This window comes from Mesoplodon densirostris, chromosome 2 (genome assembly GCF_025265405.1).
Source record: "Mesoplodon densirostris isolate mMesDen1 chromosome 2, mMesDen1 primary haplotype, whole genome shotgun sequence".
Classification (NCBI taxonomy): Eukaryota; Metazoa; Chordata; class Mammalia; order Artiodactyla; family Ziphiidae; genus Mesoplodon; species Mesoplodon densirostris.
In genome coordinates this window covers 117,148,017-117,175,423 of record NC_082662.1, presented here as the reverse complement: position 1 = coordinate 117,175,423, position 27,407 = coordinate 117,148,017, and the positions used below count along the sequence as shown (strand labels likewise).

General features: G+C 40.2%; 1 protein-coding gene across 1 annotated transcript in view; it reads left to right on the top strand.

Moving 5' to 3' along the window:
- FCRL5 (Fc receptor like 5) overlaps window positions 1-27,407 on the top strand; it is a 46,199-nt gene that overhangs the window by 6,217 nt on the left and 12,575 nt on the right. Inside the window, exons 2-9 of the mRNA XM_060090783.1 lie at window positions 1,245-1,265; window positions 2,519-2,773; window positions 4,078-4,332; window positions 4,622-4,906; window positions 6,366-6,644; window positions 9,316-9,594; window positions 14,637-14,915; window positions 18,273-18,551. Of these exons, the coding sequence (XP_059946766.1) occupies window positions 1,245-1,265; window positions 2,519-2,773; window positions 4,078-4,332; window positions 4,622-4,906; window positions 6,366-6,644; window positions 9,316-9,594; window positions 14,637-14,915; window positions 18,273-18,551 (1,932 nt within the window). The remainder of the gene's footprint in view (window positions 1-1,244; window positions 1,266-2,518; window positions 2,774-4,077; window positions 4,333-4,621; window positions 4,907-6,365; window positions 6,645-9,315; window positions 9,595-14,636; window positions 14,916-18,272; window positions 18,552-27,407) is intronic.

Genomic DNA, 27,407 nt, shown 5'->3' with positions numbered 1-27,407 from the left:
AACACTTAGGTTTGGATTACTTCTCATCATCCCCATGTGGACAGGGATAATATCCCTTTTGCTCACTGCTGGGTTTCCATTGCCTTCTCCAGTTCCTAGATGCAGTTGACATTCTACAAATTTCTGTTAAATGAATGAATCATATCTGTCCCTCATCTGGAATGTGTAATCAGTTTACAAACTAGTCAATTTTGCCTCCTCTGCCTCTCCAATACTCCTTTCTCAAACCCGTATCCTCCCAAGTAGAGGTACTTACTAACTTAGTACTTTAATTAATTCATTACTCAATAAATGTTTATGAAATATCTCACAAGCCAGGCACTGTTATGAATTCTGCGTGATATATGGTGAACATGAGAAGTCCCTGCTTTCACATAGCTTCTATTCTAGAGAAGGGAAAGTAAACAAAGTAAACAAGCAAATAAGATAATTTCAGATAAACATTATGAAGAAAATTAAATATCATCATCTCTTGCTCTGCCTTCCCTCCAGTCCTTCTGCTTTACATCTGCCAGAGTGCTCCAATAAGTTATAACTTTTAATCTTGTCACTTTCCTACTTGAAACGTTTCCATGGCTCCCTGTTACTTTTATGATGAACCCATAGCTATGTACCATCTATAAATTAGGCCCTGCCTATCTGTCTAATTTGATTTCCCCTAAACTCTCTACCTTCCAGAACCACTCCCTCATTCAACTTCTAAACACCAGTGCTATTTCTTCACATCTGTGCCCTTTCTGTCTTAATTACACCCCCCATCAGCTCTTGCCACACACAAACACCTTTGCCTGGCTGACTCCTATGTTCTCATTCAGTCTTCTCAAGCATCACTTCCTTCAGGTATCTTTCATGGTCCACCCACCCTCTTTGCCACACACTGACTCACACATACAGACCCTACATACTGGGATGGGTGACCCTCCTGCCTTCAAGATGCCCCATGTGTATTTCTATTACTGCACTTATACCCTGTATTATAATTATATTATTTTGCTTCAGGTTTCTGTTTATCTCACCAATCAACTTCTTTTATCAGATACCATTTTTTTATTCATCTTTTTAATTCACGCTTTAGTCCAAGCACAATGACCAGTATAAATAGACATCTGACAAATGACTATTACATTAAAAAATAAATTTTAATGAAAGAAATAATAAATGAATGAAAAAAAAACAAGCATTCCCTTTGAAAAGCCAAAGATTCCTTGCTCTGTGCTCATCTCTGTCTCTTTATATTTTTACAGCTCCTGTCAGTGGACAATTTGGTGAGTTCTCCTTTCTTATGTACTTCAGTGTCCCTGGATAAGAGTGTCTCCCTAATAAATATGAAATATTTGTGATGATTGCCTGAGGATCTCTAATATCTCCTGTTTCTCTTGCTGAGGTTGGCAAAGATGTGAAAGTGTCACCTGGTCTATTGGCATTGCCCAAGAGCCAGGATAGCCACGTGGTCATCCTCTGACCCTCCCTGGAAGAAGCAGCAAATGTACAAGCAACTCCTGGCCTTCATTAGGTCCTGCACTTACTCCTATTGCAAATGGACCCCAGATAACAAAGCAGGACATCTTAACTCCATATCAAATGTGCAGTACTTGGGATAAGACGTTCTCCAATCAGCAAGCCTGCAAAACTTCCCTGAAAACATCACACTGTGGAGATACCAGTGGGAATGTTGCATTCTCTAAAGTTTTAGGAGTAAAATCCTCCAGGAAATGTGTGTGGGAGCATAAGAACATCCAAAAAATGGGCCCTTAAAAGGAAGAAATGCACAAAAAGAGGAGATTGAGGGAGAAGACAAATTGTCTGTATCCCACATTTTTTTCAAGTTCTGACACTTAATTGCCAATCTTTTGGGTCAAAGAGTATTTTGGATATTTGAGGACTCATAAATAGCGAGAACTCACTACCACCTCTCTCCTGTCCAAAATCAGGTGCCCAGTGTTTCATCCTTAATTAGATCACCTCTGGATTCTAGCTAACAACTTGTCCATTCCTTGCTCTACCACATTTAGCTATGATGGGATTTTTCTGGTCATTTCCTGGGCATAATCTATAAGATGAAGGTGTTAGACAAGTTAATCTCTCAAGCTTTTTCCAGTGCCAAAATCTTAATATGATTTATCCTTTTTTGGAAAGTGCAAAATTGTGATTTTAACAACTGCCTGGGAAGTTCTTATGAGTTTATGAACATGATGAAGTGGCAGGGGCAGGGGATGACATTTCCCAGGATCCAATTCCATAACAGACTAACCTACCATTTTTTTCCCATTGACATTTGGCAGTGAAACTTGCCTGGTATCACCCTCTTGAAATCATTTTGCTCATTGTCATCCCCTCAGAAATCACCTTCTTCTGGGTGAGTGCTTTGGTTGAAACACAGACTTGAGCAATCAGTGACCTTCCCAGGGGGATTTCTTAGGGATTCTCCAAATCCAGGACCTCCAGTCTGGGCCTCACAAACCACTGTGATGGGGACTGCAAGCCACTCCACCTCAGATTCTTTCTCTTTCATCCACAGCAACTGAACCAAAATCTGTAATTTTCCTCCATCCTCCATGGACCACTGTCTTCCAAGGAGAGAATGTGACACTGACTTGCCAAGCATTTCAATTTGATGCATCAGGGAAAATAAAATGGTACCGTTGGTATCTTCTGGGAGAAAAGCAAAGTGAAACCTCAGGAAACATCCATGAGGTCCATGAATCTGGAGATTACAGATGGCAGGCCCAGGACTCACTCCTGAGTAATCGTGTGGGCTTGCTCTTTTCTCCACGTGGGAAAGAAATGAAAGAAGAAAGTTTAGAAATAATAAAGTTACCCAGAACTAAGCTATATTTACTAATTCAAAAGCTATAGAAATAAGGCCCAGGAATTTATATATTTTACAAGCTGCTCAGGTAAAAGGAAATTTGAGAAGCAATTTATCTGAATGGTTTCTGAAACTATGTATAGTTTGAGGCTTATAAAATTTATTTGGAATAATAATCTACATGAGGGCTTCCCTGGTGGCGCAGTGGTTGGGAGTCCACCTGCCAATGCAGGGGACACGGGTTTGTGCCCCGGTCTGGGAGGATCCCACATGCCGCGGAGCGGCTGGGCCCGTGAGCCATGGCCGCTGAGCCTGTGCGTCCAGAGCCTGTGCTCCGCAGTGGGAGGGGCCACGACAGTGAGAGGCCTGCGTACTGCAAAAAAAATAAAATAAAATAAATAATCTACATGAGGATTTGTTAATATTTGACAGATAGATAGATAGATAGATAGACAGAAATTTCCATTTCTGTCCTAAAGCCACCTGTTTTGAGTTGAAGCAGTATCTTTCTAGTTATAGTGCTCTTTAATTTAGTGAACAAGGAAGCAGTATAGTAGCAAAGAGCTAAGAACTTCTTTGACCTGACAATTCCCCTCTTAAGAATTTACCTACTGAAATAATCATAGATATATACAACCAAAATTGAAGAACATTAAATGGCCAAGAAAAGAAAACTCATTAAATAAATTACCTTACTGCTATTGTAGGAAAACTTTGTGGTCATTCAAAACCAGATTAGGGAATGATATTGATGACATAGGAAAGTGTTCATAGCAAAGTAAGTGAAAAGCAAGTTATCAAGTAGATAAATATTTTAATTTCATAAAAAGAAAAGAAATACACAGACTCATATACATGTACATAGAAAAAATAACTTGAAAAAATCTGGGTGGTGAGATGATAAGATTAATTTACATTTCCGTTTACAAAATTTTCTCAAACATATGTGTTCCTTTTAAAACCAGAAAAAAAGAGGGATTTCCCTGGTGGTCCAGTGGTTTGGACTCTGCACTTCCATTTCAGGGGCACATGTTTGATCCCTGGCTGGGGAACTAAGATCCCATAAGCCGTGCATCATGGCCAAAAAATAAAATATAAAATAGATAGATAGATGATGGATAGATAGATAAGACCAGAAAAAAAGAAATGATAGTTATTTTAAGAATCTTTTTTCCTAGTCCCTTTCTTATAAAACCTATTGGAATAATAATGAAAAGAAGGGAGAAACAATCAGATGAAACAAACAACTGCCCTTGTGTTTCCTACAGCCAACCTGATCCTGCAGGCTCCACTTGATGTGTTTGAAAAAGAATCTGTGATTCTGAGATGCCAAGCAAAGGCAAACACAGTACTGAATACTATAAAGCTGTACAAGAATGGAAAAGTCCTGGAAGTCCTTGAAAAATCCTCTGACTTCCATATTCATCAGGCAAGTCTGAAGGACAATGGCAAATATCACTGTACTGGAGTTAAGGAAGATGATCAGTTGGTTGCTTCAAACTCGGTCAAAATCGAAGTCCAAGGTAAAGCCTTCATTATTTTGTGAAATAGGTTAGTCAAAAGGAGGACCTCTGAGATTGTAGAGGATAAAGAGGGTGGACTGTAATACCATTGAACCTCAGGGCACAGTCCTACAAGGAACAGAGAAAGTACTACTGTGCTTTGGGCTGAAGGATATTAGTAATCAAAGGTGGCATCTCTTCTGCCTGCTTTTGTATGCTCTGCTTGCTGGTGCTGAGGATGAACTGTGTTTTTCTCCAGAGCAGTTCCAAGCATCACTGCTCTGGGGACTGTTGTGATTCTTCTCTCTAGAGCTGTTTCCAAGTCCTGTGCTGAGAGCCAGCTCCACCCAGCCCACCGAAGGAGAAGCAGTGGCTCTGACCTGTGAGACCCAGCTCTCTCCACAGAGGCCAGATGTCCAGCTCCAGTTTCACTTCTTCAGAGACAGCCAGCCCCTGAGGCCAGGCTGGAGAAGCTCCCCAGAATTCGGGATCCTCACCATATGGAGAGAAAACTCAGGGTCTTACTGGTGCCAGGCACAGAGTATGACTCCCTCTGTCCAGAAACAGAGCCAGAGATTACAGATACAGGTGAAAAGTGAGTGTTAGTGAGGTGAGATTTGCTAAGACTGGGGCTGGGAAGAGCCGGGCAGAGTGGCACAACAGTTGTTTATTTTTTTTTCTTTCAATCCCATGAGATACAACTCTTTCTTTTTCTTCTGAAGTTTCTCTTCCTTGACACCATTTTTTTTTTCCTGGTAGGCCTATAGGCATAAGCCATGGGCTATGGCAGAGCCCTCCGACAGGGCTGGATGGACTCTGCTCAGCCAGATGGACAGATTCCTAGAATGCTAGATACCTGGAGCAGGGCACTTAAGAATAAAAACAAAACAAAGAACAAAAGCTTGGGGAGTGGATGGTTTCAACGTGCTGTCTTTAGGGATGGTGTTTTACCCACGATTACTTTTCCCTAAGTCTCTGAAACTGTGTATGTCTTCAAGCATGACTGCTAACCAATGGTCAAATGCCTCTTCTGATTAAATTTGACCTATCTCATAGGAGATGTGTTTGAGCATTAGGAAAGATGCAGATCTGGGGTGCATGCTTTCCTGAATGAGGAAGGGGTGAAAGTGGTAGCATTCTCCATAAATTCACTCCCATTCCTAAGCAAAAAAGAAGGTTCTATGTTTCTTCTAAACTGTCCAGATTTTATTAATCTTTGGTCTCCAGTCACAGGCAACAGGTTTTTCTTAGGTCCCTGGTTTGGACTGGAAAATTGAGAGGAATTGGAGAGGGTGTTACCCAACAGTTGCAAAATAGTAATTTCTAGCATAGGATCTCCCCTAGCATAATTGATGGAACCCCAATCTCAAACCCTACTCCCTCTCTGTTCCCAGGTATCTTCCCTTGTTCTTCAAGCCCCCAGGATGACTCAAAAAGGCACTGCCCTAAGCCAACATCCTAATGTAAAACCACAACCACCTGGGGTATAGAACACTTTCATCACAGATTTTCCCAGTTTTAGGAGGACTGTTATGGGTCCACATCCTCTGACCATCTAACTGACTGGCAGAGGTGTTAAGAAGTGCTTATTCCAGGGCAAGCTTGCTGTATATGCCAATGATTGATTTCCAACTAGCCATTGCAGTTGTCACAGCTTCAGAACAAGTACCTCTGATGGCATGTCTTCCTGTCCCCTTCACCATCCACCACTTCCCCCCAAGCAACACCACTGTTGGACACCGGGTGTAATTTCCAGAATGATTAGTCCATGTTCTAACAAGTAGGGCATGAGGGGAGGGTGGGCAGGGTTACCTTTTTTTCTTGTGCCAGATGCTCCACCAGTTCATTAGGGAGTTGTTCTCCCAAACCATGGATGGACCACAGTCTCTCCACCACTTTCTCCCTCGTCCCAAGGAACAAGTCCAATTCTACCCCAGGCCAACTTCCCATCGGGTCAGCAGACTTAGCCCTTCCCATTCTGAGATGCTTCTTCTATGACTCATTCTGTGACATCCCAATACCAAGAATCCCACATGTCATTTTTATTCATTTAGAAGTTGTTCCTGACGTCCGTATATACTTTCGCCCAAAGTTGGTGTTTGAAGGGCAGGAGCTGGTGCTCATCTGCTCAGTAAATGGAGTTCCAGGGCCCATCACAGTTTCTTGGTACAGAAAATTCAAAAAGCCGAGGACAGAAAGAAAGCTTCACACTTCCTCAGAAACAGAATTCAAGATCCCTGTGGTGAGGAACAGCTGTGATGGAGAGTATTACTGTGTTGCCAGGAATAGTCGCTCCTCCTTCCGCAGTGACCCAGTGACCATCAATGTGAAAGGTGTGTCTGCCAGATATTATCTGAGGGATGGGTTTTCAAACTTCGTGAAAACCACAAGGTGGTTGGGTGGGAGTGAATGTTGATAGTTGCCAATAATTTACTACTCTGAATAATCTACCAGAAGTTAGAGACTAACAGGAGTGGGATTTAGGTATAGAAGGAGTTGTGTGAGCTTTTGGAAACTCCTAGAAATGGAGGTCAGAGAAAGTACTCAGTGATTGGCATATGTCTGGACTCTTCATATTTACAAATTACTTTTTAGCTTAAATGCAGTGGCTCCTGGGATAAAGCCAGAACAAACAGAATTTTAGAACTGGAACAATCTGGAGCCATGTCTCTTCATAAGCCTCCTTGATTTAAGGATGTGCAGGGATTCCCTCCCTCCCACTACCTTGTTGTCTCTTTCAGTTCCAAATGACACATCCTTTCACCACCCTCAGGGCTCCTAGGGCACAGGATATTGGGAAGAATGAGATAGAGTTCCAGATCTTCACTGTGAAACCAAGGGAGCCTCTCTTTCAATTCTGTATCAGTTTTATCATGAGGCTGAAATCCTGAGGACCCCAGACCCCTATAGTAGAGGAAAATCCCTAAATCTCTGCCCACAGAACATTCTGGGAATGACTCCTTTACTCAGACAATGACCTGGGGACCCAGGCAGTGAGCAGAGGCCACTCTCCATCAGAAGTGAGTTAAGACTGACCACCAGAAGTCACAGGATCAGGTTGTTTGTCACCCCCGAGTCTAAAGACTTCAGCTTCAGAAATTCACAGGCTTTTGGTTCACATGGCATCACGGCAGGTTCATTGCCTCTGCTTGGCAGATCTGAGCTCCTTCCTGTGACCACACTCTCAGGAATTCCTTACAGTGAATCATCAACAGTAAAATACACAGTCTGACCAAAACTCTCCTAACATAGCTGTGAAAACTTTTCAGGGTCCAGATTCTGTCAGAGTTCACCATTATTTGGTTTAGATGATACGCAGTCTTTGATTTTTCTGTCAATCAAAAAAAAATAGTCCAGCGATTCCTGGGTCTAATCTTCCTCTTACTGAATCCCAACAAATCTCTACTCCCTTACCTACTTCCTGCTTCTTCCCCAATTCATCTATATTAGTCTGCTCAGGCTGCCATAACATAATGCCACAGACTGGGTGCTTTAACAACAGAAATTTATTTTCTCACAGTTCTGGAGGTTAAAAGTCCAAGATCAGGTGCCAGTAAGATTGGTATTTAATCAGGGCTCTCTTTCTGGCTTGTGGTAGGCCACCTTCTCTCTGTGTCCTCACATGACCTTTCCTCTGTGCCCTGGGAGAGAGAGAGGCCTCTCTCTTCCTCTTCTATAAGGACACCAGTCCCATCTGATTAGGGCCCCACCCTTATGACCTCATTTGACATTTATTTCCTTAAAGGCCCTATCTCCAAATACAGTCATATTGGAGATTAGGGCTTCAACATATGTATTTGGAAGGGACACAGTTCAGTCCATAACACTATTCTAATATCCCCATTGGCTCCCAGGTCTTTGAACAACTGTCTCTATCTTGTGGGCCTCATCTTTTGACAAGTTCAGATACCATCACACCCCTTAATATGTCTGCAGCATCTCTCTCTCTCCCCCTCCTTGGTCCCTGGCATCTACAGAATTCAGTTTTTCTCTTTTCTTTCTTTATCCTTCAAATCCCCAGATGCTTGAGTTTCCAATCAATCTTAATAGTTCTCAAATCATTTCTCTATCCCAGAGTTGTGGAGATATCTGTTGTTCCAATCAATAATTAATTATTGGCAATAACCAATGTGCAAATCCATGTAGGATACAGACAGGTAGCAACATCACAGTTACTCCAACCATGTAACTACGGTTACTACACCACCCCAAACTACACAACCTACTTTACCAGTATCTGATGCCATCTTACCCTGAAACCTATTAAGGTAGTTGTGGTAGTGAGAGGAAAATAGCTTCTGTAGAGCCCTGTGCTGTTCCCTTCATTGGTGGCGAGCTCCAGTTCCACTTTCAAGGAGATGATATGATTCAGCATTAGACCATGAGTAAGGAGACAGACTCAAGTCCTATCTGGCCCTGAAAACAGCTGCCGAGGGACCACAGGTGGATCTCCTAACCTTTTCCTGACTCAGTTTTCTCACCTGTAAATAGAGAGGGTCAGGCTGGATGCAGGGAGAGTGTGGGAACAGAGGAGAGCGTCCTGGAAGAGTATGTGAATCTGGAACAAAAATGGGCCAAAGGCAGAGGCCTGAGGCCAATCCCAGCAAAGGGGGAAGTGTAGATCAGGGACTGATAAGAAGACTCAGAGAGACTTGGCAGGTGAGGGAACAGATCTTCCATGGTCATATGGCAAAGGGAAGGGACAAGGTAAATCTGTCAGTCTGGTGGAAGCAAAATAAGGGACTTCTTCCCAAATAACATCATTTCCTCTGGAAAACAGGAATAAGGGTCACCTAACAAAGGGAGACAGGAGAGGAGAAGGGCCAGGTCTGATGGGAAAGAAGACCAGCATGGAAAACAGGAGAGAGCTGGGGAGAAAAGCCTGGGAGGCACTGGGCTGCCCTGAGGGCCAGTGGACTTGAGACTGGACATCTCACTAGCCACTGATTGAAAGCTCTAGGAAGTGGCAGATGCACCTGTTGACTAAGTGTTTCTTTCCCTCAGTCCCCGTGTCTCAACCTATCCTCACCCTCAGCCCTCCTGGGACCCGGACTTTTGTGGGAGATGAGGTGAGATTTGACTGTGAAGCTCAGAGAGGTTCTCTGCCCATCTGGTATCAGTTTTTTCGTGAAGGTGTGCTGCTCATGAAGATAGAATCTACTTTATGGAGAACAACGTCCTACAGATTCTCTCTGACTGCAGAGCATTCTGGGAACTACTACTGCACAGCTGACAATGGCCTTGGCCTCCAGAGCAGTGAGACCCTGAGACTCTCTGTCACTGGTAAGCTCTGGATTCCTGCCAGTGACCCATCCCTGACCCAGATCCTCTCGCACCAACCCCTTCAGAGGTCTGCATGGATCTTCCAGTTTCCTACCCCAGTCGACCTCATGCCTGTCTTGGCTCCCTTCTCATAGAACCAGCTATCTGTGGGCCTTAATCCTCATCCATCCCTGGCTCAGCCAGACCCCTATGATAGCTCAGCACCTTCCCCAGCTTTTACCAAATGAATTTGTTTTCTCAAATTATCTTCTCAGGCCCTGTATGTTCAGCCTCCAAGCCAATTTCTCTTAACTCCATGCACAGAATCATCTCATATTTCCCCAATAACACTTACATATTAATTTAGCTACAAGCACAGTCATATGGGCATATAGTGGGCAAGACTTTACTTTCTCCAGAGGGTTCTCAAGCAGTTCAAGCTCTTCCAGTAGGTTTAAAGAGGGCTGAAGGTGAAGGGAAGGGAGGAAATGGCTTCCTGGAAACCAGTTCATTTGTTTTCTGGGGTTTCTGTGATCCTTTGACTTAACCCAGTAAAATAAGTGTCATTTCATTGTATTATGTTTTTTTAAACTTTTGTTGCAGTATGACATACATTTATAAAGGTATACGAACCATAGGTGTACAGGTCATGGTTGCCCATGGAACCATGAAAAAGTGTCATTTTAGGAACAAAATTGCTTCTGTTTACACTTGGAATCTTTGTTTAGTAGAGAGTGAAAGTTCAGTTTTCTTTTCAGAGAAGAGAAATATAAATAGAAAAATCTTGAATCTGGTATATCAGATCATTTTAGATCAGAAGAAAAAAAACCCCTATGTCTCCAGTGGGTGAGGGTTTGTTAAGGATATCCAGGGAGTAAAAACAAAACAAAACAAACAAACAAACAAACAAAACAGGAAAGACATTATATTCAGATTCATGGAATAAGAACTGGGAGATCTCTCAGAATTCAACTTATTTCTCAAAAACAGATTATACTGATGTCTGAGGAGCTAGAAGCTTTCATTATTTTCTACTCCTAGGCCCATCAGCTATTTCCTTTCTATGTCCTTCTGCCCCATTGTTCTTACTGCTCCTAAGTGCTTTCCACCCTCATTCTTATGACTCTATCTTATAACTTATCTTTACTCAAAACTCCTGTTAATTTCAGCATTGGCTGCCTTGGACTTCTGGGTATGACGTCCTGCTCTGTATTTCAGCATCCGTCCCAACTGCCAAAGCGGTGCTTCCAACTAGTCTAACTAGTCAATCAGCCTAGCTCTAAGACACCTCATAGGCCACTGGCAAGTCTATACATAGAATGTTCTTAAACCAACTGCTCACCTCTAATTCAACAAATGATGGCCAAGAGAACAGGGTCACTTGGGACAACATGACATGTAATCAACTACGTTTAAGAAAATACTTTTTCTAGGAACGATATGCATAGCAGGACCTCTGAGGTTTCCTAGAAAGAGCCAGTGTACATGAAAAACACCTTGCTCGAGTTGTCTCATGTTAGTGTGGGTCAGAAAACCTGAATTCTAGCCCTGGATATGAAAATAGCTAGCTCATAATTTGGGCAAAACTTTTAAATTTTCTTTGTCTCGCTGTTTTCACCTTCTATTGAAAGTTAGATAAGACAGTAATTAGTGTCCTTTAGAGACCCAGAATTCTGTGATTCGATTTGGAATAGGAACCCAGAGGCCATGAATTCATGAAGCTCTGGAAGAAACAAAGTGAGGGAGAGGCTGAGCGACACTCCTCAAAGCCCCAGACAAGACAACCAGGGAAATCTGTGGGTGCCCCAGAGCTGGGCTCGCTTACCTGGCAAAGAAAGGGAGAGCATCAGTTTGACAGAGTCTCATCATCTCTCACAGCAGGGAGTTAGGGGAGGCACTTTTAGGGCTTTGGGAGCAGGAATTGGTCAGAGTGTGATTGTAACTGCAAGTGTGGTCTGGTCAGAATTTGTAAATTAGGCAAGTTTCTGTTATAGTCTGTGGTCTTAGGAACCCATGAGTCCATTTGGAGTTCTTATTACTATGGTCCTATCTTGGAACATATGGATCTGAAGGACCTCTTGCTCCTCAATAGCTCTTGTTTCAGATCATAGAAATAAAACATGGCCAAAGGAAGACATTACCCCAATATAAATTGTTGAGTAAAGAGATTATTTTTAAAATGTAAATGACCTGAGACCCAGACTCCAAAGCCTGAAGCCAATCTACCTAGGAAAACCCCAATCCCTAAGACATCCTCTTTCTCATTATGATGTTGTATTTTCTTCTCAAATTTAGCGATATCTGAAACCCCTTTATTTCCCGTTTCGTGTCTGTCTTCCTCAATACCAGAGTATAAGCTTCATGAGAATGGAACCTTATCAGTTTTGGTCTGCACCTCATCCCTGTGCCTACTTGGAGTCTGGCATAGAGTAGGTCTTCACTCAGCATTTGTAATTCCATGCACAAAAAGTCTTTGAGATGAGATGAGGAAAAAAAGAGCAGGGAGAAAACATTGATCTTTGCAACTGTTTATATCAACTGAACAGAAGTAAATGAGCCCTAATTTAGCAAACAAGTTGAGAAGTTTCACTGTGAGCTATGCAGACTTTCTGGCAGGATAATCTGGGTTGTTTTCTTTTTTCCCAAGGGAATATACCCCAAAGAGAAGACACAGAAATTTCGTGGGAATGTGAGCTAATAAGATATACCCATTTTGAATCTATCAACAGCCCAGGGTCACTAAAACACTACACGCCCCCCATACACACACACAGATTTCTCAAGCAAATACAAAACTCAGAATATAATTTTATTCATTGAAGTAAAATCCATAAAGGAAACAAGTCCAATATGAGAATCTTATATGTATAGCTGATTCACTTTGTTATAAAGCAGAAACTAACACACCATTGTAAAGCAATTATACTCCAATAAAGATGTTTAAAAAAAAGAGATGATAACAGAAAAGAAAAATATATATATATGTGTATATATATATATATATATATATATATATATATATATATATATACACATATATATATATACATATATATAACAGAGCTCAGGAGAAAAACCAAACCTATGTTAGAAATAAAATCCAAATTTGAAGCAGTAAGAAGAGAATGCATACTTCCAAAATCTGTTAATGGAATGGAGAATTGGTTTGAGAAAATAATACAGAACACAAAGTAGAAAGACACAGAAAAAGGCAAAAAGAAAAAGAAAGTAAAATATGGAGATCAGAAAACGAAGCCCACAAGTGTGGATAATTAAGTGTCTAAAGAGAGAAAACTCAAAGACATAATAAAAAGTTTCTTGAAGTGAAGAAAACTTGAATATGTAGATCAAAAGATATATCCTGATGAGGTTATTGACTTTCAAGGCTAAAAATATACATGTGTGTGCACGCATCTGTGTGTGTGTGTGTGATCATGGCAAAAAAAAAAAAAAAGCTGTCATCTCAGAAAGAAAAAATATGCAGTTGGTCTTAGTCTTTACACAGAAGTCAATGCTAAAAGAGAGAGGAATGGTATTCAGACTTGGACTTTCAAAGGAGAAATGAGAACTGAGAATTTTATATCAAATCAAAAAAACATTTTCAAACATGCAAGAATTCAGGGAACTTAGTACCCATTAACGCTTCTTGAAAAATTACTTGATGACAAACTCTAGCCAGCCAAGGTATGAATCAATATAAAAGACTCCAAATGAGGAAACTATGATATGAAAAGTGAATACTGAATCTATTCAGATCAGTAGTTCTCAGCCTTGGCTGCATATTAGAATCACCTAGGAATTTTGAAAAAAGACTTTTTACTAAGCTCTCTCCAGACCAATTAAATTCAGAATCTCTCAGATGGGGTCTCAGAATCCATATTTTTTAACACATCCTCAGTTGAAAATATTGTACAGATATGGTTGAAAACCACTGATTCAGACATAAAAACAAAGGCTAAGCAATATGAGAGTTATGGTTACAGAATAGAAAGCAACTATTATAAATGCTGAAAAAGTAAAAAATATATGTAACAAAGTAAAATCAGTCAGAGGGAGAAGAGGAAATTAAAAAAACAATTTTCTCATGATTATTATTATTTCATAATGGAGAACAAAAATTGACTTAATAATTTAGAAAAATTAATGACAGATTTCAAAGTTTTCATTTCGTAAATAATTTCTGGATACTTTATAGAGAACAACTCATCATTAATGAATTATAGTTCACTAGCAGTCCATAAAAAATCAAATAATAAACTGTAAGGTCCCATAGGATAGAATAAGTCAATTCTTCAGATGGAACAACTGTAGAGTTTAAAACTAGGAAAAGAGAAATGGTAAGAAAAATAAGCCTGTGCATTTATATAACTATAATTGATCAGAAGGTGGGGAAAGGAAACTCTTACATACCATTAGTGCAAGTGTAAGTTGGTTGAAACTTTTTGAAGAAAAATTTAGCATTTTATATCATTATTTGAATGCCCATATCCCAGTCCCAGAAATCCCACTTTGAAGAATTTATCCTAAGAAATGCATTGTCAAAATACAATGATATATATACAGAATTGTGTAATGCAGCCTTATTCAAAATTAGAAAACAATAACAACCTAAAGTTCCATAATGGGGAATTGCTTAATTGTATTACAGTAAATTCATACCATGGAATACTTTGCTGTTGTTAAAAATAATCAAGCAATATTTACCCTAAATTATCAAATTTTAAATTTAGAGGAGTTGCATTTTATGCATGTAAATTATACCTCAATAAAGCTGATTTTTTTTAAGTGACTGAGATAGGTCTTTAGGTAATAACACAGAATGATGCTCATGATATTTTGCTAAGGGGAAAAATCAGGTTGTAGACCAGTATGTATACTGTGATCCCATGCATGTTTGTGAGTTTTTTATGCATTTGTTTATGTGTTGATAAGAATAAGAGTTCTTACACATAGAAAAGATCTAGAAAGTGTCACCAAAGAATCAACAGAAGTAACCACTGAAAAATAAAAATAGAGGAAATGGGAAAAGACCCTTGTATCAACTAACTCATTTTTGCTCTCAGTTCCAGTATCTCGCCCTGTCCTTACCCTCAGAGCTCCCGGGGCCCAGTCTGTGGTGGGGGATGTGATGGAGCTTCACTGTGAGGCCTGGAGAGGCTCTCCCCCGATCCTGTACCAGTTTTATCATGAGGATGTCAGCCTGGGGAAAAGCTCAAGCCCCTCTGGAAGGGGAGCTTCCTTCAACCTCCTTCTGACAGCAGAGCATTCTGGGAACTACTTCTGTGAGGCCAACAATGGCCAGGGGTTCCAGCGCAGTAACACAGTGTCACTCAGTGTCAGAGGTAAGTGGACCCAACTACAGCACAGCCAGGGACAGACCATCTCCCCAACCTTCCCCTGTAGCTGAGATTGGAGGTACCCCAGGGCCATTTGCTGTGTGACATCATTGCTACACAACCTCCAACTGAGAGTTCTGTATTCTACATTTTCAGGAACTTGCACCTTTCCTTTGATTGCTTTTCCTCTCCTGATAGCAGCAGCACAAGACATTGTGACCAAAAGTTCCCTAACATAGGAATAAAGGCTTTTAAAACACAAATTGCATCCTGGCCAACAATGATCAGCAAGAAAGGATATTATAAAGTTCAATATGTCTCACCTCAGAAGAGATTTAATTGGGCTTTTCTTTGTCAGTCAATCAATAAAAAGGCCAACTCATCCTTTCACTGACTCATGAATTTCTCTCTAGCTTCTCCTGCCCCTGTCCCATAGCATCTCAGACCTCCAGCCAGAACTCCTGCTAAAAGAACTTTCAACATTATTCTCCTGACATCTTACCTCTCATTCAGGTATAGCACTCTCTCTCCTACCTGGCCTGTCATGGGCTGACCTCCTAGTCATGCCCACTTTCAGTGCAGTCTTGGTTCCTCACTCATAGTCTTCCTCTCTACCCTACACTCTGCCATCATTCCATAACTCGTCCACATGGATGACCCACTCAACACCATGGCTTGTCATTCTTTCTGCCACCCACTGCCCCGTACATACACTACTCCAATCACCTGACCACAACCTCCTATCCCTCTACTTGTTTCTTCAAATCCTCCAATCACTAGGGGCAGGACAGGAATAAAGACACAGATGTAGAGAATGGACTTGAGGACACGGGGATTGGGAAGGGTAAGCTGGGATGAAGTGAGAGAGTGACATGGACATATATACACTACCAAATGTAAAATAGATGGCTAGTGGGAAGCAGCCACATAGCACAGGGAGATCAGCTTGGTACTTTGTGACCACCTAGAGGGGTGGGATAGGGAGGGTGGGAGGGATACACAAGAGGGAAGGGATATGGAGATATATGTATATGCACAGCTGATTCACTTTGTTATAAAGCAGAAACTAACACATCATTGTAAAGCAATTATACTCCAATAAAGATGTTTTTAAAAAATAAAAGAATACAGGAATTAAAAAAAAATAAAATCCTCCAATCATTATTGTTCTCAAACCTTAACAGAACCCCCAGTTCATTAACACCTTTACTTCCTCCCAGACAATCACACCCTCGACTCCCACCACCATTTGTGTGTTTGTCTCTGTATCCATCCAGTAACTCATCCTTCCTCTTCCTAAGGTATAGAAGACTGCTTCCTATGAAAGGTGAAAATCTCCATCTCACCTCTAGAGTCCATCCTTTCTTGCATTCTCAGACACTTTGAACAACTTTCTCTCCTGCTTTATAGGATCCTTCCCATTGGCATTTAACGTGCTATTTCTCTCCCATGTCTAAGAAAAAACCCTAACTTGGTCCCACTTATGTCTCCAGCCACTGCTGTATTATGGCTAAACTTCCAAAAAAAGAGTCAGTTACACAGATTGTCTCCATTTCCTCCTTACCCACTAGGATTTAACACTTGGTTTCTTCTGACCTTTATACAAAAAAAATGATTCTCACAAAGGTCACCAATGACCTCCATGGCTTTAAACCCAACGGCCATTTTCCAATCTTCACCTTACTTGATCTCTCAGAAATAGCACATACTGTTTGCATTTTCTTTCTTCTTGAAACTCTCCCTTCCTTGGCTTCAATGACTTCACCTTCTCCTGGATCTCCTTTCTCTGCCACTCCTTCTCAGTTCCCTTTACTAGCTCTTCCTTTTATAGACAAACTATAAAAGCATTGGTGTGTCCCAGAGCTTTGTCCTGCATGTACCCTCTTCTCTTATATATGTTCTTTCTCTGAATGATCCTGGGGGTGTCATCTATAAATGATTCTTAAACTTCTATCTCCAAAAGATACCTCGTACCTGAGCACCTGCCTATGCCGTATCTCTTAAAGGCTCATGAACTTGAACATCTCTAAAACTGAACTCATGAAATTCCCCCCAGATCTGGTCCTCCTCCAAGTGTCCTTAGTTCTGTGAAAGACACATCCATTCATCCAGATATTCAAGGCAAAAACCCAGGAGTCTTCCTTGCCATTTCTCTCCCTTGGTCTCCATAGCTAGTTAATCATTGACTCCTATTGATTTTCCTTCCAAAATATTCCTTGGATCTTTTCTTTCTATCTTTACTGCCACTATCATAATCAAATCTACCACCATTTCAATTACCACCATTTCAATTACTGCAACGCCACTACTCCACCCCTAATAACCTCTCCATTTCATTTCTGTCCCATTACAATGCATTTTGCACACTGAGATCAAAATTGTCTTTAAAAAATACAGGTTTGATCATCTCATGCCCCTGTATAGAGGCACTTACAGGTTTCCCATTGCTCTGTGAAAAAGGATCAAAATCCTTACCATGGCCTGTGAAGCTCTGCCTAGCTCTCTAGCCTCCTATTCCATGGCACTCTTCAAACCCTTCTCTTAGTGCTGCTGTCAGCTCGTTTCAACAGCTCAAAAGCTCCAACCTTCTTCCCAGCTCAGGGCCTTTGCGCACACTCTGCCTGCCTGTGCAGTCTTCATTCCCTTCCTCACCTGGTTAATTCAGATGTCACTTTGTGAGGAAGCATTACCTGACTAACCCATACTAGATCAGGCCCCATTATTATACATTTCATAGCATCCTATTCTTTACTATGTATCAATTATCAATGTTTTAATTATGTATTTGTATTTCTATTTAATTGCTCTCTATAATCTCATCTAGATTGCAGGCTTCATGAGAGCAGGGACTGTGTCTTTCTCACTATTGAATGCCCAGCATATTGTGTACTTCCTGAGACTTTTAAACTGCTCAATTAATTTTTGATGAATGAATAAATATAAAAATGAGCCAATAACTTGATCAATATTTATTTTCTTTTGGGTCTTATTTTTGATGCGGCCAAGGCTCAGTTACATCCCTGGCTATGTAAGCAGCAGTCTCCCCTGTTTCTCATTTTCTATTAACTGATTTCTCCTTTTCTCCAATTGTTTTTTGACTTCTTAGATACTTGGGTTTCAATTTAATCTCTGTTTTCAGATTCCCCAAACACTTTTGAGATTGTATATCGAAGTATTCCAGACTATATATCACACTACACAAATGATTTGTTTCTTCAGATCTGAAGAAATTATAGCTGAGTTCTGAGTGGTGTCACAAGGTCATTAAAAACAGAAAAACATTTTCCTGTTTGAAATGTCTTTTCTATGGAGGAACATATTTAAACAGCATGAACTGATGGTTAACTATCTTTCTTCCTTCAGTTCCAGTGTCTCAACCTGTCCTCACCCTCAGGGCTTCCAGGGCCCAGGCTGTGGTGGGGGACATGGTAGAGCTTCACTGTGAGGCCCAGAGAGGCTCTCCCATGATCCTGTACCAGTTTTATCACGAGGATGTCGCCGTGGGAAGCAGCTCAGCTCCCTTGGGAGGAGGAGCATCCTTCAACCTCTCTCTGACCACGAAACATTCTGGAAACTACTCCTGTAAGGCCGACAATGGCCTGGGGGTCCAGCAGAGTGAGGTGATGCTACTCAGTGTCATAGGTGAGTTGGTCCTGCCCACAGGCACACAACCAGGGACTGACCGCCTTCTCTCCTCGGCAGCAGAAATGGAGCTCCAGCACTCCTGTTTGCTGGTGTGACCACCCAGCATATTTCCTGCACATAGAATCTCCAGTTGAAAGTCTGGGATCCTTCCTGTGGCTGCAGTTTCAGGAACCTGGACCTTCCCAGCAGCACAGTTCAAGAAGTCTTCTTGAATGCGATCAAAACTGCGCACTAAAAATGCAAAGAAGGTTTTTAGAACATAGACTATATTTTGATCTGCAATTATGATACAAAAGGGAAAATAACGAATTCTAAGTATAGGTTTCATTGCCCCAGAAAAGGTTGGGTCATTCTTTGTCCTGGTTTTTCTCTCTTTGACTTCCAACAAACTTCTACTCTTGAGCTTCTTTCACTACCAGGGATATAAACATGCCTCATATTTCCATATTAAAAATTCTATATTAATATTAACTAGGTACATAGCCTTTAAGGATATACAATCACAACCAATCCAAGTTAGTTTACAAAGTGATTCTTAAAGCAGTGGGGATACAGAGGTGAAAGCAGGATGACATAGAATGAAAATGGTCACCCATTAATCAAATTCTTTCATTCTCTAAGCTGTCTGACATCTTGCCATTAGGTATAAAAACCAAAGGAAAACTGCTTCTTGACATCTCTGAATCTGCTTTGTGATGATCCCCTACAGGCCAAACCTATGGTAGAGCAAAAGTTTGCTAAGACCTGTTGAGATGAATGTTCTAGTCTTGGTTCTGAAGATACTAGCTCTATGAACTTGGCCAAGCATATTTCCTTATATTGACATCAATTTCCTCATTCACAAAGTGAGAAAATTGAACTAGATGAATATCAGTGTCATCCTCAACCCTAGAATTCTATTATTTTGGTGCACAGGGAATATGGTGTATGTCAGACTCAAAGGTTCCTGGAAGGAGACATGCTAAAGGAGAAGCTGGGAGTCCCTGCTCCTGGGATACAACCCAGAGAAACACGAGACCATGAAATAACATGCAAATGCTTTCTGAAGTACATAAAGCAAAATACAGGCTGATACTCTTAGTCTCCCTTGGCTGGGTCCCTGAGTATCATAAGAAATACAGACAAAATCACATGAGCAGGTTGATTTAGGCATACAAGCCCAGGAGCCAGCATCCCATCAAGGTGGCTGGGGCAGCCATCTCTTTGGCATCTAGAAAGCAACCTGATTGCAGATTTGATTTTTTTTCCATTCAACTAGTCCATTCTTCTTCCCCCAGTGGCAGGCAGCCCCTGCCTCAGCCAATTTTCCTCTAAGGTTCACAGGGACTCTTACCCCATGGTTTACACACTCACCTCTTAGATCCACCACACAGGCACGTAGTTCTGACCAAGTGCCACTCCCTCCCTCTTCACAACACAGTGGACCAGCACATCATACCCCTCACACTCTGTATTTGTGATTTTATACACATCCTCATTCCTTTGTTTCTATGATCCCTGGTGCAAATGCCTATTATTTATGCTGGTGCTATCACACCTAAAGGACTTCTTGCTAGATGATTGTGTCTGAGTCCTAGAACTAGGACACATCATGGAGAACTGCAAGAAAAAGGAATACTTATTATCATTGTCACTACCATCATCATCATCACCATCATAAATACTTACTGAGCCGTTGTATGTGCCAGGCCCTGTGCTTAGTACTTGACATGCAATATCTCATTTAATCTTTAAGATAAACCACTGAGGTTAAAAATGAGATTATTTTTATTAGTTTCTGCTTTATAACAAAGTGAATCACTCATACATATACATCTGATCCCACATCCCTTCCCTCTTGCATCTCCCTCCCTCCCACCCTCCCTATTCCACCCCTCCAGGCGGTCACAAAGCACCGAGCTGATCTCCCTGTGCTATGCGGCTGCTTCCCACTAGCTATCTACCGTATGTTTGGTAGTGCATATATGTCCATGCTTATCTCTAGCTTTGTCACAGCTTACCCTTCCCCCTCCCCATATCCTCAAGTCCATTCTCAAGTAGGTCTGTGTCTTTATTCCTGTTTTACCCCTAGGTTCTTCATGACATTTTTTTTTCTTAAATTCCATGTATATGTGTTAGCGTATGGTATTTGTCTTTCTCTTTCTGACTTACTTCACTCTGTATGACAGATTCTAGGTCCATCCACCTCATTACAAATAGCTCAATTTCATTTCTTTTTATGGCTGAGTAATATTCCATTGTATATATGTGCCACATCTTCTTTATCCATTCATCCGATTATGGACACTTAGGTTGCTTCCATCTCCTGGCTATTGTAAATAGAGCTACAATGAACATTTTGGTACATGACTCTTTTTGAACTATGGTTTTCTCAGGGTATATGCCAAGTAATGGGACTGCTGGGTCGTATGGTAGTTCTATTTTTAGTTTTTTAAGGAACCTCCATACTGTTCTCCATAGTGGCTGTATCAATTTACATTCCCATCAGCAGTGCAAGAGGGTTCCCTTTTCTCCACACCCTCTCCAGCATTTATTGTTTCTAGATTTTTTGATGATGGCCATTCTGACTGGTGTGAGATGATATTTCATTGTAGTTTTGATTTGCATTTCTCTAATGATTAATGATGTTGAGCATTCTTTCATGTGTTTGTTGGCAGTCTGTATATCTTCTTTGGAGAAATGTCTATTTAGGTCTTCTGCCCATTTTTGGATTGGGTTGTTTGTTTATTTGTTATTCAGCTGCATGAGCTGCTTGTAAGTTTTGGAGATTAATCCTTTGTCAGTTGCTTCATTTGCAAATATATTCTCCCATTCTGAGGGTTGTCTTTTGGTCTTGTTTATGGTATCCTTTGCTGTGCAAAAGCTTTGAAGTTTCATTAGGTCCCATTTGTTTATTTTTGTTTTTATTTCCATTTCTCTAGGAGGTGGGTCAAAAAGGATCTTGCTGTGATTTATGTCATAGAGTGTTCTGCCTATGTTTTCCTCTAAGAGTTTGATAGTTTCTGTCCTTACATTTAGATCTTTAATCCATTTTGAGCTTATTTTTGTGTATGGTGTTAGGGAGTGATCTAATCTCATACTTTTACATGTCCCTGTCCAGTTTTCCCAGCACCACTTATTGAAGAGGCTGTCCTTTCTCCACTGTACATTCCTGCCTCCTTTATCAAAGATAAGGTGACTATATGTGCATGGGTTTATCTCTGGGCTTTCTATCCCATTCCATTGATCTATCTTTCTGGTTTTGTGCCAGTTCCATACTGTCTTGATTACTGTAGCTTTTGTAGTATAGTCTGAAGTCAGGGAACGTGATTCCTCCAGCTCCGTTTTTCGTTCTCAAGATAGCTTTGGCTATACGGGGTCTTTTGTGTTTCCATACAAATTGTGAACTTTTTTGTTCTAGTTCTGTGAAAAATGCCAGTAGTAGTTTGATAGGGATTGCATTGAATCTGCAGATTGCTTTGGGTAGTAGAGTCATTTTCACAATGTTGATTTTTCCAATCCAAGAACATGGTATATCTCTCCATCTATTTGTATCATCTTTAATTTCTTTCATCAGTCTCTTATAGTTTTCTGCATACAGGTCTTTTTTCTCCTTAGGTAGGTTTATTCCTAGATATTTTATTCTTTTTGTTGCAATGGTAAATGGGAGTGTTTTCTTGATTTCATTTTCAGATTTTTCATCATTAGTGTATAGGAATGCCAGAGATTTCTGTGCATTAATTTTGTATCCTGCTACTTTACCAAATTCATTGATTAGGTCTAGTAGTTTTCTGGTAGCATCTTTAGGATTCTCTATGTATAGTATCATGTCATCTGCAAACAGTGACAGCTTTACTTCTTCTTTTCCAATTTGGATTCCTTTTATTTCCTTTTCCTCTCTGATTGCTGTGGCTAAAACTCCCAAAACTAAGTTGAATAAGAGTGGTGAGAGTGGGCAATCTTGTTTTGTTCCTGATCTTAGTGGGAATGGTTTCAGTTTTCACCACTGAGGATGATGTTGGCTGTGGGTTTGTCATATATGGCCTTTATTATGTTGAGGAAAGTTCCCTCTATGCCTACTTTCTGCAGGGTTTTTATCATAAATTCGTGTTGAATTTTGTCAGAAGCTTTCTCTGCATCTATTGAGATGATCATATGGTTTTTCTCCTTCAATTTGTTAATCTGGTGTATCACATTGATTGATTTGCATATATTGAAGAATCCTTGCATTCCTGGAATAAACCCCACTTGATCATGGTTTATGATCCTTTTAATGTGTTGTTGGATTCTGTTTGCTAGTATTTTGTTGAGGATTTTTGCATCTATGTTCATCAGTGATATTGGCCTGTAGTTTTCTTTCTTTGTGACTATTTCATTCTTTTTTATGGCTGTGTAATAGTCCATTGTATATATGTACCACTTCTTCTTTATCCATTCATCTAATGATGACATTTAGGTTGCTGCCATGTCTTGGCTATTGTAAATATTGCTGTTATAAACATTGGGGTGCATATATCTTTTTGAACTAGCATTTGCCCAAGAGTGGAATCACAGGATCATATGGTAACTCTATTTTTACTTTTTTTGAGGAACTTCCATACTATTCTCCATAGTGGATGCACCAATTTACATTCCCACCAACAGTGTAGGAGGGTTCCCTTTTCTCCATAGGCTCTCCAGCAATGTTTCTTGATTTTTTTTTTGATGTTGGGGGTAGGAGCTTATTAATTAATTAATTAATTTTTGCTGTGTTGGGTCTTTGTTTCTGTGCGAGGGCTTTCTCTAGTTGTGGCAAGCGGGGGGCACTCTCCATTTCAGTGCGCAGGCCTCTCACTATCGCGGCCTCGCCTGTTGTGGAGCACAGGTTCCAGACGCACCAGCTCAGTAGTTGTGGCTTACGGGCCCAGTGCTCTGTGACATGTGGGATCCTCCCAGATCAGGGCTCGAACCCGTGTCCCCTGCATTAACACGCAGATTCTCAACCACTGCACCCCAGGGAAGCCCTCTTGACTTTATTTTTTAACGTCTTTAGTGGAGTATAATTGCTTTACAATGGTGTGTTAGTTTCTGCTTTTATAACAAAGTGACTCAGCTATACATATACATATAGCCCCCTATCTCCTTCCTCTAGCATCTCCCTCCAACCCTCCCTATCCTACCCCCCTAGGTGGTCACAAAGCACCGAGGTGATCTCCCTGTGCTATGCGGCTCCTTCCCACTAGCTATCTATCTTACATTTGGTAGTACATATAAGTCCATGCCGCTCTCTCACTTCGTCCCATCTTACCCTTCCCCATCCCCGTGTCCTCAAGTGTATTCTCTACATCTGCGTCTTTATTCCTGTCCTGCCGCTAGGTTCTTCATAGCCATTTTTTTTTTTAGATTCCATATATATGTGTTAGCATAAGGTATTTGTTTTTTTCTTTCTGACTTACTTCTCTCCGTATGACAGACTCTAGGTCCATCCACCTCACTACAAATAACTCAATTTTGTTTCTTTTTATGGCTGAGTAATATTCCATTGTATATATGTGCCACATCTTCTTTATCTCTTCATCTGTCAATGGACACTTAGGATGTTTCCATGTCCTGGCTATTATAAATAGAGCTGCAATGAACATTGTGGTACATCACTCTTTTTGAATTAAGGTTTTCTCAGGGTATACGCCCAGTAGTGGGATGCTGGGTTGTATAGTAGTTCTATGTTTCGTTTTTTAAGGAACCTCCATACTGTTCTCCATAGTGGCTGTATCAATTTACATTCCCACCAACAGTGGAAATGGGTTACCTTTCCTCCACACCCTCTCCAGCATTTATTGTTTGTAGATGTTTTGATGATGGCCATTCTGACTAGTGTGAGGTGGGACCTCATTGTAGTTTTGATTTGCATTTCTCTAATGATTAGTGATGTTGAGCATCCTTTCATGTCTTTGATGGCAATCTGTGTATCTTCTTTGGAGAAATGCCTATTTAGGTCTTCTGCCCATTTTTGGATTGGGTTTTGGGGGTTTTTTTGATATTGAGTTGCATGAGCTGCTTGTAAATTTTGGCGATTAATCCTTTTTCAGTTGCTTCATTTGCAAATATTTTCTCCCATTCTGTGGGTAGTCTTTTCGTCTTGTTTATGGTTTCCTTTGCTGTGCAAAAGCTTTTAAGTTTCATTAGATCCCATTTGTTTATTTTTGTTTTTATTTCCATTTCTCTAGGAGGTGGGTCAAAAAGGATCTTACTGTGATTTATGTCATAGAGTTTTCTGCTTATGTTCTCTAAGAATTTTATAGTGTCTGCCCTTACATTGAGGTCTTTAATCCATTTGGAGCTTATTTTTGTGTATGCTGTTAAAGAGTGCTCCAAATTCATTCTTTTATATGTAGCTGTCCAGTTTTGTCAGCACCACTTATCGAAGAGGCTGCCTTTTCTCCATTGTATATTCTTGTCTCCTTTATCAAAGATAAGGTGACGATATGTGTGTGGGTTTACCTCTGGGCTTTCTATCCTGTTCCATTGATCTGTATTTCTGTTTTTGTGTCAGTACTATACTGTCTTGATTACTGTAGCTTTGTAGTAGAGTCTAAAGTCAGGGAGCATGATTCCTCCAGCTCCATTTTCCTTTCTCAAGATTGCTTTCACTATTCGGGGTCTTCTGTGTTCCCATACAAATTGTGAAATTTTTTGCTCTAGTTCTGTAAAAAATGCCATTGGTAGTTTGATAGCGATTGCACTGAATCTGTAGATTGCCTTGGGGAGTATAGTCATTTTCACAATGTTGATTCTTCCAATCCAAGAATGTGCTATATCTCTCCATCTATTGCTATCATCTTTAATGTCTTTCATCAGTGTCTTATAGTTTTCTGCATATAGGTCTTTTGTCTCCCTAGGTAGGTTTATTCCTAGGTATTTTATTCTTTTTCTTGTAATGGTAAATGGGAGTGTTTCCTTAATTTCTCTTTCAGATGTTTCACCATTAGTGTATAGGAATGCAAGAGATTTCTGTACATTAACTTTGTATCCTGCAACTTTACCAAATTCATTGATTAGCTCTAGTAGTTTTCTGGTGGCATGTTTAGCATTCTCTATGTATAGTATCATGTCATCTGCAAACAGTGACAGTTTTACTTCTTCTTTTCCAATTTAAATTCCTTTTATTTCTTTTTCTTCTCTGATTGCTGTGGCTAGGACTTCCAAAACTATGTTGAATAATAGTGGTAAGAGTGGACATCCTTATCTTGTTTCTGATCTTAGAAGAAATGCTTTCAGTTTTTCACCATTGAGAATGATGTTTGCTGTGGGTTTGTCATATATGGCCTATATTATGTTGAGGTACATTCCCTCTGTGCCCACTTTCTGGAGAGTTTTTATGATAAATGGGTGTTGAATTTTGTCAAAAGATTTTTCTGCATCTATTGATATGATCATATGGTTTTAATTCTTCAATTTGTTAATATGGTGTATCACATTGATTGATTTGCATATATTGAAGAATCCTTGCATCCCTGGGATAAATCCCACTTGATCATGGTGTATGATCCTTTTAATGTGTTGTTAGATTCTGTTTGCTAGTATTTTGTTAAGGATTTTTGCATCTATATCATCAGTGGTATTGCTCTGTATTTTTCTTTTTCTATAGTATCTTTGTCTGGTTTTGGTATCAGGGTAATGGTGGCCTCATCGAATGAGTTTGGGAGTGTTCCTTCCTCTGCAATATTTTGGAAGAGTTTGAGAAGGATGGGTGTTAGCTCTTCTCTAAATGTTTGATAGAACACCTGTGAAGCCATCTGGTCCTTGACTTTTGTTTGTTGGAAGATTTTTAATCACAGTTTCAATTTCATTACTTCTGACTGGTTTGTTCATATTTTCTATTTCTTCCTGGTTGAGTCTTGGAAGTTTATACCTTTCTAAGAATCTGTCCATTTCTTCCAGGTTGTCCATTTTATTAGCATAGAGTTGCTTGTAGTAGTCTCTTAGGATGCTTTGTATTTCTGTGGTGTTCGTTATAACTTCTCCTTTTTCATTTCTAATTTTATTGATTTGAGTCCTCTCCCTCTTTTTCTTGGTGAATCTGGCTAATGGTTTATCAATTTTATTTACCTTCTCAAAGAACCAGCTTTTAGTTTTATTGATCTCTGCTATTGTTTTCTTTGTTTCTATTTCATTTGTTTCTGCTCTGATCTTTATGATTTTTTTTTCCTTCTGCTAACTTTGGGTTTTGTTTGTTCTTCTTTCTCCATTTCCTTTAGGTGTAAGGTTAGACTTTTTATTTGAGATTTTTCTTGTTTCTTGAGGTAGGCTTGTATAACTATAAACTTCCCTCTTAGAACTGCTTTTGCTGCCACCCATAGGTTTTGGATCGTCGTGTATTCATTCCCATTTGTCTCTACGTATTTTTAAATTTCCTCTTGGGTTTCTTCAGTAATTTCTTCGTTATTTAGTAACGTATTGTTTAGCCTCCATGTGTTTGTGTTTTTTACATTTTTTTCCCTGTAATTCATTTCTAATCTCATAGCATTGTGGTCAGAAAAGATGCCTGATATGATTTCAGTTCTCTTAAATTTACTGAGGCTTGATTTGTCACCCAAGATGTGATCTATCCTGGAGAATGTTGCATGTGCACTTGAGAAGAAAGTGTAATCTGCTGTTTGTGGATGGAATGTCCTATAAATATCAATTAAATCTATCTAGTCTATTGTGTCATTTAAAGCAAATGTTTCCTTATTTATTTTCATTTTGGATGATCTGTCCATTGTTGTAAGTGGGGTGTTAAAGTCCCCCACTATTATTGTGTTACTGTCGATTTCTCTTTTAGAGCTGTTAGCTGTTGCCTTATGTATTGAGGTGTTCCTATGTTGGGTGCATATATATTTATAATTGTTATAT